Source organism: Leucoraja erinacea, chromosome 10 (genome assembly GCF_028641065.1).
Source record: "Leucoraja erinacea ecotype New England chromosome 10, Leri_hhj_1, whole genome shotgun sequence".
NCBI classification, from domain to species: Eukaryota; Metazoa; Chordata; class Chondrichthyes; order Rajiformes; family Rajidae; genus Leucoraja; species Leucoraja erinaceus.
In genome coordinates, this window is record NC_073386.1 from 31,060,952 (window position 1) to 31,077,438 (window position 16,487).

General features: G+C 39.9%; 1 protein-coding gene across 1 annotated transcript in view; it reads left to right on the forward strand.

Moving 5' to 3' along the window:
* The window catches only part of mysm1 (Myb-like, SWIRM and MPN domains 1), a 66,000-nt gene that overhangs the window by 39,557 nt on the left and 9,956 nt on the right, over nucleotides 1–16,487 (forward strand). The window contains exons 13-18 of the mRNA XM_055641863.1: nucleotides 230–284; nucleotides 390–440; nucleotides 1,519–1,593; nucleotides 4,765–4,953; nucleotides 6,433–6,565; nucleotides 7,266–7,371. Coding sequence (XP_055497838.1) covers nucleotides 230–284; nucleotides 390–440; nucleotides 1,519–1,593; nucleotides 4,765–4,953; nucleotides 6,433–6,565; nucleotides 7,266–7,371 — 609 coding nt within the window. The remainder of the gene's footprint in view (nucleotides 1–229; nucleotides 285–389; nucleotides 441–1,518; nucleotides 1,594–4,764; nucleotides 4,954–6,432; nucleotides 6,566–7,265; nucleotides 7,372–16,487) is intronic.

The following is a 16,487-nucleotide window of genomic DNA, read 5'->3' on the forward strand; positions in this document are numbered from 1 at the left end:
ACGTATGTTAAGCAAACTTCCACTGATGACCCATTTCACGATTTGATCACTTTGTTAGTAAAATCACTACCATTTGTTAAGTTTTCGCATTGAGTCATCTGGAGAAAGCCAGAACCCTTTATAAATATGCAGATACAAAGTTCTATTTAAATCCTGATTTATATTCAATTATGGTTTTCCATCCTGGTGCAATGCAAGTCTTCAAATGTTTGTCTCATTTTCTCCTTAGCTCTTTAGATCCTTTCCAGCTGATTCCATGTCTCTGCTTCAGTGAAGACAAACTGGTATGAGTTTGAACTGTTTTTGTCAGCTAACAATGACAAATAATTGATTACATTTTATTTATATAATTCTGGTATATTTGTTGGCATATAAACTTTCTTTTCCAGGAGCCATTTCAGGTGAAGGTAGCTGCGGAGGCATTGCTCGTGATGGATATGGTAAGCAAAAAGGACATCTATTTTTAAATGGGCAGTTTATGTTGCTACTAATTTGTAAATTAAGTAATATTATATAAGTGTTTTTTTATATAATAACAGACATAATATTATTTTTGCCTAATACATACAACATCCCTGCATCCCTTCCACCGGCCTCACAATTTGCAATATTTCTATCCTTGTTTCACAATTAGCAACTCTCACCTTTGGGCTCACATCTGTTGTTTCATCTTGGGCCATTGTCCAGCAATTTACCCATCAATAAATCCCCATGTCTCTGCTCACCTAATTTCGGCTATACTCCCATCTCCACTCCACCCCTCCTCCCCTGCCGTCCTGCCCCTGTAATCAGTCTGAAGAAGGGTTTTGACCCGTAGTAAAAACCTGGAGCTTGCTAGGAATGGGACTTACTGTATTGCTGTAGTGCTAATTATCTCCTTCAATGCCATGATACCTAATTTCTTTCCGAGAACACTCTGCCTGTCAACTCTTCTTTAAGATGTCTGCATCTGACCTTATAGCTTCTTGAGCGTCAAGGTGTCACACATTATTTGACAAAATTCCTGAAATGGATTTTTAGGATATTTTATCATTTTACAGGTGAATGTTGAAATGTGCTTGTTGTTGTATTGCTGAATGGCCATTTTCTTTGTGGTGGGCTTTTTAGTTTGATGTCTTCGAGAAAGAACACAAGCATTGTCAAAGTTATGCAGAAAATGATACAAACAGCCAACCTCACTGAAAGCATAAATCAAAATCCAATCCAGATTGACTAGTCTGTGCAAAATGTATTATACCAACCTTCAAATATGCATTGTGCATTGGTTTTTTTTTACTGAATTATCCATAGGTTTGTTAAAAAATAATTTGGTAATCCTGGAAATGAGAGTGCATAGTAAATAATAATTAAAAAAAAATCTACTTGCATTAGTATGTAAGTGTTTCTGTTACACTTCATGTTACATTCATGGCAAAATATTTCTGCAGTGTTCCACAGTCCAAATAGTCTGGGTGCATGTTTATTTGTTGAGCTGCAATTTTTTGTCTGATAGAAATTATGTTATTTACTCCAATATAGCATGCCCATGTGTCCATGGCAGAAGTAATCGGCCTATTAGGTGGCCGATATTCTTCAGGGAAGGGAGTATTAGAGGTAAGATGTATTTTCATTAGTTTGTAATTCTCTATTTTCCATCACCCTCTCCCAGTGCCAAGACCAAGTCAGGATGTAAGGTTTTATGTGAGTGCCACCGATAGGACTGGGTCCTTTATTGGTAATTTTTTTTTTTTTTTAATCCTTAGTATGCTAATACACACTTACAATAAAATAATGATTGCATCCCTGAACAATAGACAATATGTGCAGGAGTAGGCCATTCGGCCCTTCAAGCCAGCACCACCATTCAATGTGATCATGGCTGATCATGCACAATCAGTATCCCGTTCCTGCCTTCTCCCATATCTCCTGACTCCGCTATCTTCAAGAGCCCTATCATGCACTCTTTAAATTATCCAGAGAACCAGCCTCTGAGGCAGAGAATTCTACAGACTTGCAACTCTCTGTGTGAAAAAGTGTTTCCTCATCTCCGTTCTAAATGGCTTAACACTTATTCTTAAACTGTGGCCCCTGGTTCTGGACTCCCCCAACATTGGGAACGTGTTTTCTTCCTCTAGCGTATCCAAATCCTTAATAATCTTATATATTTCAATAAGATCCCCTCTCATCCTAAATTCCAAGCCCAGCCGCTCCATTCTCTCAGCATAAGACAGTCCCGCCATCCCGAGAATTAACCGTGTGAACCTACGCTGCACTCCCTCAATAGCAAGAATGTCCTTCCTCAAATTTGGAGACCAAAACTGCACACAATACTCCAGGTGTGGTCTCACTAGGGCCCTGTACAATTGCAGAAGAACCTCTTTGCTCTTATAATCAAATCCTCGTTATGAAGGCCAACATGCCATTCGCTTTCTACACTGCTTGTTGTTACAATTGTTATTAAGTTATCCATCAAGTGCTGGGTAGAGCATGAGCATGCAAACAATGTCTATTGGGAACATTTCTTCAAATGTATTCTGGCAGATTCTGGGCAATGGTCCTGTCTTACCCATGAAGCCTGAAAGAGAGAATTTAGGTTCCAGTCAGTATTGATTGTTCTCTATCCTGAGGTTGAGAAATTATGCTGCAGCCAGTTTAGATCCTTCTTGAGCACCTCCATTTTTTTAATACTGTTTTGCAAAAATAACATTTCTATTGATGATTTTAGTAATATTGAAGAGAATAGTTCAATTAGCCTGTTATAGACCAATTAGCCTGACATCGGTGGTGGGGAAGATGCTGGAGTCAATTATAAAAGATGAAATAGCCACTCATTTGGATAGCAATAACAGGATTGGTCCGAGTCAGCATGGATTTATGAAGGGGAAATCATGCTTGACTAATCTTCTGGAATTTTTTGAAGATGTAACTAGGAAAATGGACAAGGTAGAGCCAGTGGATGTAGTGTACCTGGACTTTCAGAAAGCATTTGATAAGGTCCCACTTAGGAGATTAGTGGGCAAAATTAGGGCACATGGTATTGGGGGTAGAGTGCTGACATGGATAGAGAAGTGGTTGGCAGACAGGAAACAAAGAATAGGGATTAACGGGTTCATTTCAGGATGGCAGGTAGTGACTAGTGGGGTATCGCAAGGCTTGGTGCTGAGACTGCAGCTATTTACAATATACATCAATGATTTGGATGAAGGGATTCAAAATAACATTAGCAAATTTACAGATGACACAAAGCTGGGTGGCAGTGTGAACTGTGAGGAGGATGCTATGAGAGTGCAGGGTGACTTGGACAGGTTGGGGGAGTGGGCAGATGCATGGCAGATTAAGTTTAATGCGGATAAATGTGAGGTTATCCACTTTGGTAGCAAAAACAGGAAGGCAGATTACTATCTAAATGGCGTCAAGTTTGGAAAAGGGGAAGTACAACGGGATCTGGGGGTCCTCGTACATCAGTCTATGAAAGTAAGCATGCAGGTACAGCAGGCAGTGAAGAAAGCGAATGGCATGTTGGCCTTTATAACAAGAGGAATCGAATATAGGAGCAAAGAGGTCCTTCTGCAGTTGTACAGAGCCCTAGTGAGACCACACCTGGAGTTTTGTGTGCAGTTTTGGTCCCCTAATTTGAGGAAGGACATTTTTACTATTGAGGGAGTGCAGCATAGGTTTACAAGGTTAATTCCCGGGATGGCGGGATTGTCATATGCTGAGAGAATGGAGCAGCTGGGCTTGTACGCTCTGGAGTTTAGAAGGATGAGAGGGCATCTCATTGAAAAATATAAGATTGTTAAGGGCTTGAACACGCTAGACTCAGGAAACATGTTCCTGATGTTGGGGGAGTCCAGAACCAGGGGCCACAGTTTAAGAATAAGGAGGAAGCCATTTATAACGGAGTCGAGGAAACACTATTTCTCACAGAGACTGGTGAGTCTGTGGAATTCTCTGTCTCAGAGGGCGGTGGAGGCAGGTTCTCTGGATACTTTCAAGAGAGAGCTAGGTAGGGCTCTTAAAGATAGTGGAGTCAGGGGATATGGGGAGAAGGCAGGAATGGGGTACAGATTGGGGATGATCAGCCATGATCACATTGAATGGTGGTGCTGGCTCGTGGGGCCGAATGGTGTACTCCTGCACCTATTGTTTATTGTCTATTGTCTAATCCCCATCAAACCGATCAGATAAAATTTATTTCAACTACAAATTCTTGTGTCAATAATTTCATTTCCATGCATTGTGTATAAATATATTAGTTTGATTGCAGCCTTCTGAATATTCCCAAAGTATTGTTGATCTGAGTGTTGCTATAAACATCTACATGTTCTACAGTGTTCAAACTAAGAAGATTTTCGTTGTCCACCAACCTATGGTATTTTATGGCAGGAATGTTTCATGCATATTCTGAGTGTGAAGAAGGGTCCCGACCAGAAATGTCACCTATCCATGTCCTCCAGAGATGCTGTCTGATCTGTTGAATTACTTCAGCACAGTGTTTACACAAGATTCCAGTACTCGCAGTTGTTTGTGTCTGCACATTCTTATGGTCTGTTTAAATTTAGTGCATCATCTTGCAGCAGCAGTATTAACAGTCTTGCAAAAGATCATTAAAATTAGCACAAGAAAGGGGATGCCAAATATTACGTGATGCTGAAAGCATTATTAATGGAAACAAAATTGCTCATTTAAGAGAATAATAGTTATAAGAAAGCACTATGGAAAATTATTTTGGCCACCCACCTTGTGAAAAAGATCAATATAAAGTAATAGATTATTTCTTAACAGATCTGTGTGGCAGAGCCATGCAACAGCCTGAGCACAGGACTTCAGTGTGAAATGGATCCGGTATCACAAACTCAAGCATCAGAGGCTCTAGCTGGAAGAGGATACAGCATTGTTGGATGGTACCATTCACATCCTGCATTTGATCCTAATCCATCTTTAAGGGATATTGACACCCAAGCTAAGTATCAGGTACAAAATCAACCAAGGTTCAGAATGAAAAACACTTCTCACGGTTTAAGATTTAATGGGAGAGATTAATATATTTTCCAATTAAGAGTTTTGAAAGTGTAATTATAAGTGGAGTTCTCATTTATCTATAATTACATCATAATATGAACCTATATTCAAGGCATTTAGCAATTCAGTAACTACAATCTGTATTGAAAACTGAGGAGAAGCAATAATTAGGATTTATTGAATATTTAGGATGTATTGAATATTTAGCATGTTTCAGAAAACACTGAGCACAAATGTTTCCATTCTATAATTTAATGATATAGTATAGTTACGAACTACTGGTTACACTTTCTTGGAATTATGTTACAAGAAAATATGGCATCCACCAATATTACAAAGCTATGTTCTGCAATATTCCAAGATTGGAAGTACTGCTGCATTATCCTTTTCCTGTTTCACTGCACAGACAAATTGAGTGAGATTTTCAGCTGAAATGAAGCTTGAGGAGATAGCTCAGTTCCAGTTATCACTCCACTGTTTGGCATTTGTTTCCAGATTTTGACAGATACATTATTTTATGCAAAAGATGAAGTACTTGATAGTCCTGCACTTTGGCAGCACTGGACCAGAGAAGCAGCATTGATGGCAGCATACTCTCAAATATGACGGGTTGGTTAAAAGCCATTACATATGTACTTAGAATACCCACTATCAGCTAAGTACAGTAATGGAAGCGTTAGATATGCACACAGTTTGCTTAGGGCTGTGCTCCAGTTAATGGAGCCAAAAAGTTAATCAGAATTATTTTTCACTTGAAGGAGCTCACTTTGTTGAAATGATCATCAGTCTTGACAATTATAGTATTTTCTGGCTAATTCCACATGCCAATTCATCTTTAGTGTCCAGTATCGCTTTGGGCAGCCAGACCTATTAAAATTTTATAGTCTGTAATGGTCATTGGGTGATAAATAGCACTGTCAGAAGAGTTGTCAGTTTGTCTCAAATGTTTTAATTCTTAATGAGGCAGAAGACCCTGAAGGTCATCGTGGCTATTTTCTGCACTTCAAGTACATCCGCAGGCACAGGACATAATGGCTCCAAAAATAATTCAGGCTTCAGAAACTTGACACAATCTGGGGAGGATCCTGGCATTTGGGACATGTCCAATTGTACCCTGTCAACATAACAAACAGTCCGGCAAATTGTCTAATTCCTTATGGTATTCCTGGTCCGTCTGTGTTAAATTATTTGTGAATTTGAGATGGGTTGAGATGTAAATGCATGGCAAGGCTAAGAATCAAACCCATGGTTTTTCTTCATGCTACATTGTGCCATGTCCTAGACAAAACACTTTGTAGTGAAGGTTTCATTCAAAATTGTTTTGCAAAGAGCTTTTTCCCGATGTCCTATGTGGTGTATCATGGAATGTATGAAGTATTTTTCCATTTTCTTAATATCCCGAGTCTAATTCCTGGTTCCCATTTATTTCAGAATTATTTTTCCCGTGGAGGAGCTCAATTCGTTGGAATGATAATCAGTCCATATAATAGTAGCAATTCTTTGCCTTATTCCCAAGTCACATGCCTTATAGTTAGTGAAGAACTCAGTGCAGATGGCAGTTTCCGTAAGTATGGACAGTTGAAAAACATTTCATGACATTTTTCAGGGGCAAGGCAATACTTTCCAACTCCTCTGCTATCTACCTCTCCTACTGCATCTTCACACTTGTGGATGGCAATTGCAGTGTTTCATGAACATCTATTTTGACAAATCTAAAGTCTGACATTTACTTAGTAATTACTATATAATTGACGCATACATTTCTCAGATCGGGGCACAAAATCTATATTTCAGTTACTCTAGCAATAAAGACTTGCATTCTCACCAGTTTAATTAAAGCAAGATTCTTTACTAAGTGTAAAGGTATGCCAAACTTGTGGAGACCCTGTACACAAGCAAGTGTTTGGGAGTGGAATACATGAAGGAGGCATTGCCATCTGCTGCAAGGCTGATCGGGGGCTTGGTCGAGTTGAACACAGCTGGGAGAGCAGATTCATTCACTCACAGAGAGTTATTGAGGCCACCTGGTGGCCATTCTTCCCATACTTGCTCACACTCCCATCACAGCTGTGTCTGTAATCCTCTCCCATATACTAGATTTGTTTATTTTCGACTTGGGACCAATTCAAGTTACAACCATTTCTCAGCAAATGTCATAGTATGAGGACTGCCTGTCCTAACATGGGGACTGCCTGTATCCAAAAAAGTTTGGTTATGTGCAAGAATGTAGGGAAGCTTTTGAACCTATGTTTTTTTTAACGTAGGCCTTCCATATAAGTGCGAGTTGAATCAGTTGAATGAAGAACCTCTCTGGGTGCAGTTGATAGATAAAGCACGATGGATAATGGAGAAGTACAAACTATCCCTCAGGCAAGTAATAAGATACAGATTGTTGATTGGTGGAAGGAATCAAATCTATTTATATTGCTGTGCATTCTTTCCTTTGGGTCTTGATTCCAGTTTGGGTGCTCATTGTTGGTAACCTAATGAACAAATGCACACATACATAGTGCTTCAGAATTATCTAAAACTGGGGTCTTCCATCACCTTTTACTGTGTCACACAATTTCAGCACCATGCTCAATATAAACTATCTCTATAATTCTGAACGTCAGTTCTCATTCATTTACATTTATCTACAGACAATTAATTGTTTGTGGTTCACACCACTGGTTTATCTGTTCAATGCTTCAAATTGATGCTGATGACACATCTATCTATTACTAGACTAAGTATTCCCATGTTCACATGGGAGGGCTGGTCCCCCAACGCAATAGGCGAGAGGACCAATTAGCTGATCTCAAGATTTTTTAAACACTCGTAACTTTTTTATTTTTCATCGATCGGAAAAATGCTCGTGGCTGCCTCAGCAGAGGACTGTGAGTAAGATGGCCAAAAATCATAGCGATATATGATAGCGGTTTTTCTAAAATCAATATACAACGCAGACAGGAAGTGGTCAAGATGAGACTTTTAGTTATACAGATATATAAAACGCTGATCTTGGATGTTTAGTTGTGGGGTTGCTTGCTTGAACTTTTTCTTTGATTCACCTCTCGTCGAAAACCTGACGCGGTAACGGTGACATTTTTACTTATTAGAGATGTACTTCATGATTAGAAAAATCCCCTCATCTGAAAATTTAATTTATTGTTTCCTGAGATTTTTACTAAAATTGTCCACCAATCTGACATATTTTTAAAAATCTAACATGCTGAAGCGAGCTGGATGACGTCACAATGCCTCTGCTCCTCGCGACAAGCGTTGCGAGTTATGTGACCCAGCCGCCCTCCCCCACCCCCTGTGTTCTGGATTGAAGCCGTGGACAAGCACAGTGAAAAAGTGGCAGTGGCGCCCGTCATAGGGGATGACTTCTCCATCACCCCCACCCGATTGTCTCACGCTGGTGGGTGGGCTTACTCTCGCGGAAGCCACGATCAGCCGGCTTGGTCTAGTAGATTCTTAAATTCAAATCTTTTACATGATGATCGTGATTATTTATGAATGTACTTGGATATAATGCATATATTCCCATGGTCAATGTTAATTTTTCATTATCTTTAATGTATTTTGGCAGACACTTCTGCTGGACTTGGCCTTTCCAGGTCATAAAGTGGAAGGTTTTCTTCACTGCTGAGCCATTTGGTCACAGAGGTTGTCTTTGCACAAGGACTGGAGTTTTAATGTTACTTTTGAATCATAGAATCGTACAGCACAGAAACAGTCTGTTTCGCCCAACCTTATCCATGCCGACCGTAATGCCTATCTACATTAAACTTATCCCTTTTGTGAAAATGTACCCCTAAGATCTCCCTTGATTTATATTCTCCCTAGCCTACAAAATGTACCTTCTAGTTCTAGACTCCCCTGCACTGGGTAAAATATTCTGACTTTTCGTCCTATCTGTACCTCTATATAAACCTCTATTAGATCACGTGGCAGCCTCTTGCATTCCTGTCGGAGTAAACCCAGCCTGTCCAATCTCTTCTTGCATCTATAACTGTCATTTCCTGGTAACATCTTGGTAAATCTCTAATGTGCTTTCGCTATTGCGACCACATCCTTCATTTGGGGTGGTGGGCAGAACTGTATGCAATATTGCAATTGCAATGTAATCAATGTTTTGCAACGTGATATCACATCTCAATACTATGGCAAATGAATGCAAGCATATCAGATATTGTTTTTACAGCGTTATCCACCTATACTGCCACTTTCAGGGAGGGGTAGAATTACACTCCAAGACCTATGTAACAACTGGCACTCCTAAACTCCTGAATTTGTCTTTAATTTTGTCATTGGATAAATATGGAAACTTGTGCCAATTTGACCAATGCACAATTTTTTTCTTTGTCTCCTCTAATCAATATTCTCTGAATACAGATTTTTTGTGAGCACCTTTAGCTCAGAAGGATTTTTTATTAATTAATATTGAAATCTGTCCGTTTACTTCTGTTAACTTCATTGTGATAAGAATGTTACTTATGCCTTCTTTTGTGATTACTTGGAATAAACAACTACTCGGAACATTTACCGTTTTGAAAGAGTCCTTAGTTGGAAGCCAAGTCACAATTTTTAAGGTTGTCATATTTTCTTTGAGTACCCTCTTTGTGTACAAAAATAATGTGGATTATTATAGTCCACTGCTTTAGTTTATTCATATGTTTGTCCTTGTTCATCTCATTTCTATTTTAACAAGTTTCAATCTTTACTTTTAGTCTTTTCAGTGGCCCCTTACCCATAGATCCTTTCCACTTATTTTTTACTTTGATAATTCACTTGATCTGAATAAGTGGTTTGAAGAATGTATTTAACTTGATTGTACAGCGTTATTTCAAAAATGTATCTACTAATTCCAGGGTGTCATTAGTTTAATTTAGTTTATTGTCTCATGTACCGAGGTACCGTGATTGGCTTTTTGCTGCGTGATATCCAGTTAGCTGAAAGACTAGACATGATTACAATCAGCCCGTCCGCAGTGTACAGATACAGGATAAAGGAAATAACGTTTAGTGCAAGGTAAAGTCTGCTCTATAGCAATTCCACTATGCCACCCATAGGTTTCCTATTTTTGTCTTATCCTACTGTCTATGCACTTTGCATTCCATGGGAATCTGGATTTAACAGTTTCATCCTTTCTCTTTCTGGGAATGCATTGAATCCCTTAATAATTTTTGAATGAATCCCATGGCTTCAGGATTAATTTACCTTCACATAGGTATTTTCAGGTACCTTACTTATAGTCAAACAGCACAGAAACACGCCTTTTGGTCCATCTCCTGCGGCTCCACACATAGGTGACCACTTTTGTTTCTGAGGGGTTCTTTTCTCTCCAGTTACCACTTTTCTCTAAATATGCTTCTAAATCATTTTGGATTCTTCTTGGTCTTATCTGCCAGAACTAACTCATTTTTTCCCCTTTTGATTTCCTTATTAATTGTGCTGCTCAACCTCCTATATTCCTCTTGTATACTTTATCCACCAGCCTCAATTTCTCTCATCATCCAATGTTCCTTATTCTTGCGTGCGTAGTCTTCACTCTAACATAAACATTGATACCTTGAACTCTCACTAAACACTTTTAAAAGCCTCCCACTTTTGCAATTTCTTGTCTAATACCAATCAAGTTGGCCTTGCCCAATTTAGAACTTCAACTCGGGGAGCAGCCCTGTTCTTTTTAATAATTATTTGAAAACTAATAGAACTGTGGTTGGAACTCACATTTGCCCACTGCCACCTTTTTGTGATAGCTACAATGCTTCCACTGCCCCCAACTCATCAGCCTCATTCAGTACACACACATTGCGTTTAGTCATATGCCATTAAGTATGGCAAGGCTTTTTTTGTCTGCCTATTCTCTAACCATTCTATCTGCCTTTCATAATTTTCTTTCATTCTCTCATAATTTTCCACCTTCTGTTTCCACTTCTGCATTTCTGTCTCCAGGTCTGCACTTCTATTTACTCTACAGCACTAACAAACCTGCCCAAATGGATGTTGAACCTGACCGTGTTGCCGAACATCTGGTCTGGCTAATACAGGTCTTGCTTCCTCCAGGCCTGATCCCAATATGGTCGGATTCCAAAACATTCCCTCCAGCGCCACTTCTATATCTATGCATTTATACTCTTTTAGATTTTAGCGATACAGCACAGAAACAGGCCCTTCAGTATACTGATTCTACGCCGACCAGCAATCACCCCCGTACACTTGTATTATCCGACATACTAGTGACAATTTTCCAACTTACCGAAGCCAATTAACCTACAAACATGTACGCCTTTCGATTGTGGGAGCAAACCGGCGTACCAGCTCCCGTGTGACAGGGACCCAATGGGTCCCACTTAGTCTACTAACTATTTATTTCCGGATCTTTCTCCACCATCCCTGGACAGGTGCTGCGAAGGTCGCAGGCAGCTCCACGACAGGTGCTGCAGTTAGCTTTCCACCACTCTTCAGAAAATGGTTATATTAGAGACCAACGTGATTTCAAGTCTACCTAATCCTTTTTGGCTCCATAGCAGCCTTCTTTGTCCTCTTTGCCTGCACTCTTTTTAAATGTGGGGTGATCATCAGATAGAAAGTGCTCCCTATCAAACATTCAGCCGCATAGATGGATTTCCAGGCCATCAGCTCATGTCCACGCTCTAATCCCCAGAACTTGAGCTCTTCTAGTTGGTGACATTTCCTGCATCTTTGATTGTCCTGGTGTTCTCAGAGGACACATGATCTGCATTCACTGGGCTGTAGTACTCTGCCATGTCAAACTTTATTAAATTAGCTCACTAAGCCGAAGAGCTCCTGTTCCCCCCCAGTGTACAGAAATCTCCCATTTACCAAAATCCTCTGACAATGGATGCAGTGTTGTCAAAGTGCACGAGTAGCTGTCATCAGAAATAACAGAGCAAGATGTACTGGTCCCAGAGAGTGGCCGATCATCTTCTTGGGGCATTAAGGAATGTACAATAAACCTTAGCTGGATTGTAGACCATGAATGAATGTACTTTTTAAATTAAAATTCTGAGTGATGAATATCAGCTGGATAAATAAGTGCTGTATTGCAGTAGGAATGTTCTCACCCTTGTAATGAAGATTGAAAGAAGTTTTGCAATTGGGAATACTATCATTTAGAATTGAGAAGAAAATCTCAATAACTCGCCCGTAGATTCTGCCAGTCATAAATTGTTAGTTCACACTATATCAAAATCTATGTTTCATAATTCCCTACTGAGAATGCAGTATTTATAGATCACACGCAGTCTACTGAGTAGTTTGTTTTAACGTCGGGAGCACTTTTAAATAAATGATCCCATCGAATTTACAAGTCACGTAGGCAGGTAGATGCTGTGGCAACGATCGATTTAAGCAATTGATCAGCCGCCCATATAGTGTATTTAAAAAGTTAAATGTTCGACAGACTACAGATTCACATATAAACATTCTACATATTCACTTGTAGCAACTCCATCTTGTTCAATGTTTCCTAATAGCTATGGTCTCTCAATTCTGGGAGTGTATTTAAAAAAACATCTTTTTTTGGCTCCAATTAATTGATTCTGTAATACTGTGGAAGCCAGAATATTACACAGTAGTCTAAATGCAGACTGACTAGTATCATCTGCATGTTATCATTGATTCTGTACCCGTAGGAATAAAATTCACTGATTATTTTCATCATTTTAATTGCTTTTCAGACGTACAATGCCTTTTTTAAATTGCATATTTAGTTACTATTTCTTATTTCCACAAACAACTTTTATCTTCATGCATCACTTTATATTTATCTATGCTAAAGTTTATTTGCCATTTAATCGTCCAAATTGCAAGTTGCTTAATGTTTTCTTGGATTGATTAGACTATAGCAATAAACGTAACAGCAGTGAAAACATTTCAGTTTCTAATTACACCATGAAACTTAAATCAGTGCATGCTTAGGAATTAATCAAGAGACTCCAAAATGTAAACAAAATTGCGTCTTATCATTAATTTTAGATATTTGATAACTTGTGGCAAATTACATTTCCGCTGCTTTCTTACAACAATAAACTTCTCGGTTAAAAGCATGTTTAAGGAAATCTTTGGAATGCATCTATCATTTTAATCAGATAGATGCTCTGATTGAAATTATCTCTGCCATCGAGCTATCTGCCAACATAAATGCAGCTACCTTCAAGGTTATAAAAATGGTTGGCACAAAGCCCATTGTTGTACATAAATTCTGAGATTACACTCTTAGGATATTTAATCAGTTTTTCCCACGTAATATTCAAAACTGACCAGCAACAGAAACTTGTTGGCAGTCCCATCCTGGAATTAAGCAGTTTCCACTTTCCTCTTTCACGGATGCAGCTCGGATCCAAAGTTACAGTTTGACAGAAAACATTTCTCAGATATTTTATAATGAACTAGACTAAGTTTAGTCCCATCATCACACGGGAGGGCTGGTCCTCCAATGCAATATTCCACCTCTCCACCAATTCCAATACTGGTTTCCAGAGGGCTAGTATGGACATTGTGGGCCGAATGGATTCTTGGGCTGACGGCTCAGTCACAAGCCTGTTGTGCTGGCAGCCCACTCACTCACGGCTGGTGGGCTGGCAGTTGACTCACGGCTATTCCTTGAAATTCCATTTCAACCAGGATGCAAGGCCACCAAATTCAAGTGCAGTTTCTTACCACTTCAAGCAGGGTGCAAAGCCACTAAAGACAGTGAGTCGTGACTTCTCCGTACTCCATCTTGCAGAGACTGAGCCACGCCCACACTTCTGGGTTTTATAGTCCCTCCCCCTCCCATCAGAAGGGGTGTGGCCTTCATGGCATGATTGACAGGAGAGAGAATCTCAACATTTTTTAAACACTAATAACTTTTTTATTTTTCATCGATGGGGAAAAATCCTCGGCACCTGATGAGCGGAGGGGGACTCTGAGTAAGATGGCCAAAAATCACAGCCGTACATGGTAGCGTTTCTTTCTAAAATCAATATAAAGCGCAAACAGGAAGTGGTCAAGATTAAACCTTTAATTATATAGAAGACAAGGCAACTTTAATTATGCAAGGCAACTTTAATTAGGCAACACAGCTTTAGCATTTCCAAACCAAAGACAACACAGCTTTAGCATTTCCAAACCAAAGGCAACATTGCTTTAGTATTTCCAAACCAAAGGCAACACAGCTTTAGCATTTCCAAACTATATTTTCAAATCACATTAAGGGCACTGACAAGTCAGTAAAATCACTCACAGTTTAGTAGACATGTGTTCAGTGGTATTCACAGCTCAGACTGAGAGACGTGACCCTCTCGCTTCCCCCATCTTGCAGAGACTGACTGAGGCACTCAACACTTCCGAGTTTTATAGTCCCTCCGGAAGGGGCGTGGCCTTCAGGAGAGAAAATCTCAACATTTTTTAAACATTAATAACTCTTATTTTTCATCAATGGGAAAAATCCTCTTGTCCTGCGCAATCTGAGTAAGATGGCAAAAAATCACAGTAGTAAGTGGCAGCGTTTTAAAAAACATTCAATATACAGAACAGGATATGGTCAAGACCAGACTTTTAACAATATAGATTTATTATCAACAAAATCTAAAACATTTAATTGTCAGATTATTGTTTATTTGATTGTGGTCATGCAAATCACAAACTATGCATGCTTTATGCATTACAAATCTGTTTTTAAAACTAACTGTGCATTGATCCAATACTCTCCTCGGGTAACAGTAAAGGAAAACATATTTGGAAAGAGCAGTAGGCTTCATATGGTTTATTTGAAGCATTGCTGGAGCCATCATGAGGTTTGCTGTCATAGATTACAAAGTGCAAAGTTTGTAACTAAAGACAGCATCTGAGAGATAAAATTAGAGAGCTAATTTTTGTTCTCATCTGTCATAGACAAGCAATGACATAAAGCAACATTTTCCTAAGGTTAAATCTTGTCCTTTCAAGATGGCGCCACGCGCAGCAGCCCTGCCAGCAGCTCGAGTGTTTCTTTCCACTTTTTGTTATTTTTATTGTGTCCTAACGTATGTATTAGTGTCTCTCGGTGTGTCTTATGCCAGAGGTGCTGGCGGGGGAATGGGGGAAGCCGTTACCAGTCACCTACCTCGGCGGAGATGCGACTTTTCTCCGTGTCGCATTTTCACTCCCCTCGTGGCCTATCAATGGGATTGGTGCGGCCTTTCCGACCGGAGACCAGAGCTTCAGCAGCAGGCACAGCGTGGACTTCAACACCGCGGAGCTCCAATGTTGGACTGCTCTAACATCATGGAGCTCGGTCTGTGGAGCTTCTAGCCGTGGGCGCGGCATGACTTTACCAACGTGCGACCTTCGCCGAGGATCGCCTGAAGAGGTGTCCCGACTGTTGAGCCTGTGGACTTGGCATCATGAAGCCTCGGTCGACTGTAGGAAGCGGCCGATTCGGGAATTCCAAGTCCACGGGGTGTTCCGATCCTTCCTGACTTTGGGGTTTCCATCATCCCGACGAGAGGGCCTGTACATTTTGCCATCCATAGCGGCGGCTGCAGAGGGTTCAGTGCCCCGACCATGTGTCCACAAAATGAGGAAGACCGACTGAATTTTTGTGCCTTCCATCATAGAGGGAAGTGCTGGTACCACTGTGGTGGATGTTTTATGTTTAATTTCTGTTGTGTATTGTGTTCTTTATTTCTTGCTGGGAGAGGATTGCTCATCCGCCCAGCTAACCCTTGAGCAAAACTGCAAAATGCAGATGGCACCACTCAACCTCGGTTGGACTGAAAGCCACTTAATGTAATGTAAATCTTGCCACCAATAACAGCTGAGTAATTTTCTCTGGAGAGAGCAGTGTACAAAATGATTACATCAGCAAACCAGTTCACTAAATGAATGATCTGTACAGGGTTACTATGCCAGTGAACAGCAGCATGGATAATATTCATGTTGAATACCAAGAGTTCAATCTCCTTGAACTCATTCTTCTATTCATGAAGACCATGGCTAATCCAGTACCTCAAGCTATTTTGATTGGTTCCCCTTTTTTAGTGATTCCCTAATGGGCCTGTCCCAGTTAGGCGACTTGAGACCCGCTGAGTTACTCCAGCATTTTGTGTCTATCTTCAATTTAATCCAGCATCTGCAGTTCCTTCCTACATACCCATTATCTTAAATCTGTGTATCATTTTCCACTTCCTGAACAGCTCAATATCATACCAAACTTTGTATCACCAGCAAATATGGATACGTTGCACTGTGTCATTTCATCTAACTTGAGTTATGATTAGTTCAGGTCCCAGTACTGATGAGTGAGGCACAGACCAGCAACTTTCTGCTGACCTGCGAATAGATTTGTTTGTTGTTTTCTGTTCTTCAATCCGTTTTATTACATTATGTCCAACCTTGATAATCCATGCCTTTTATTCCTTGTATGACGTACCTCAGAAAATGAATTTTGAAAATAGAGAATATTTATATTCTTCCTCTTTTAAATGGTGATGTTAATTGCTACATTC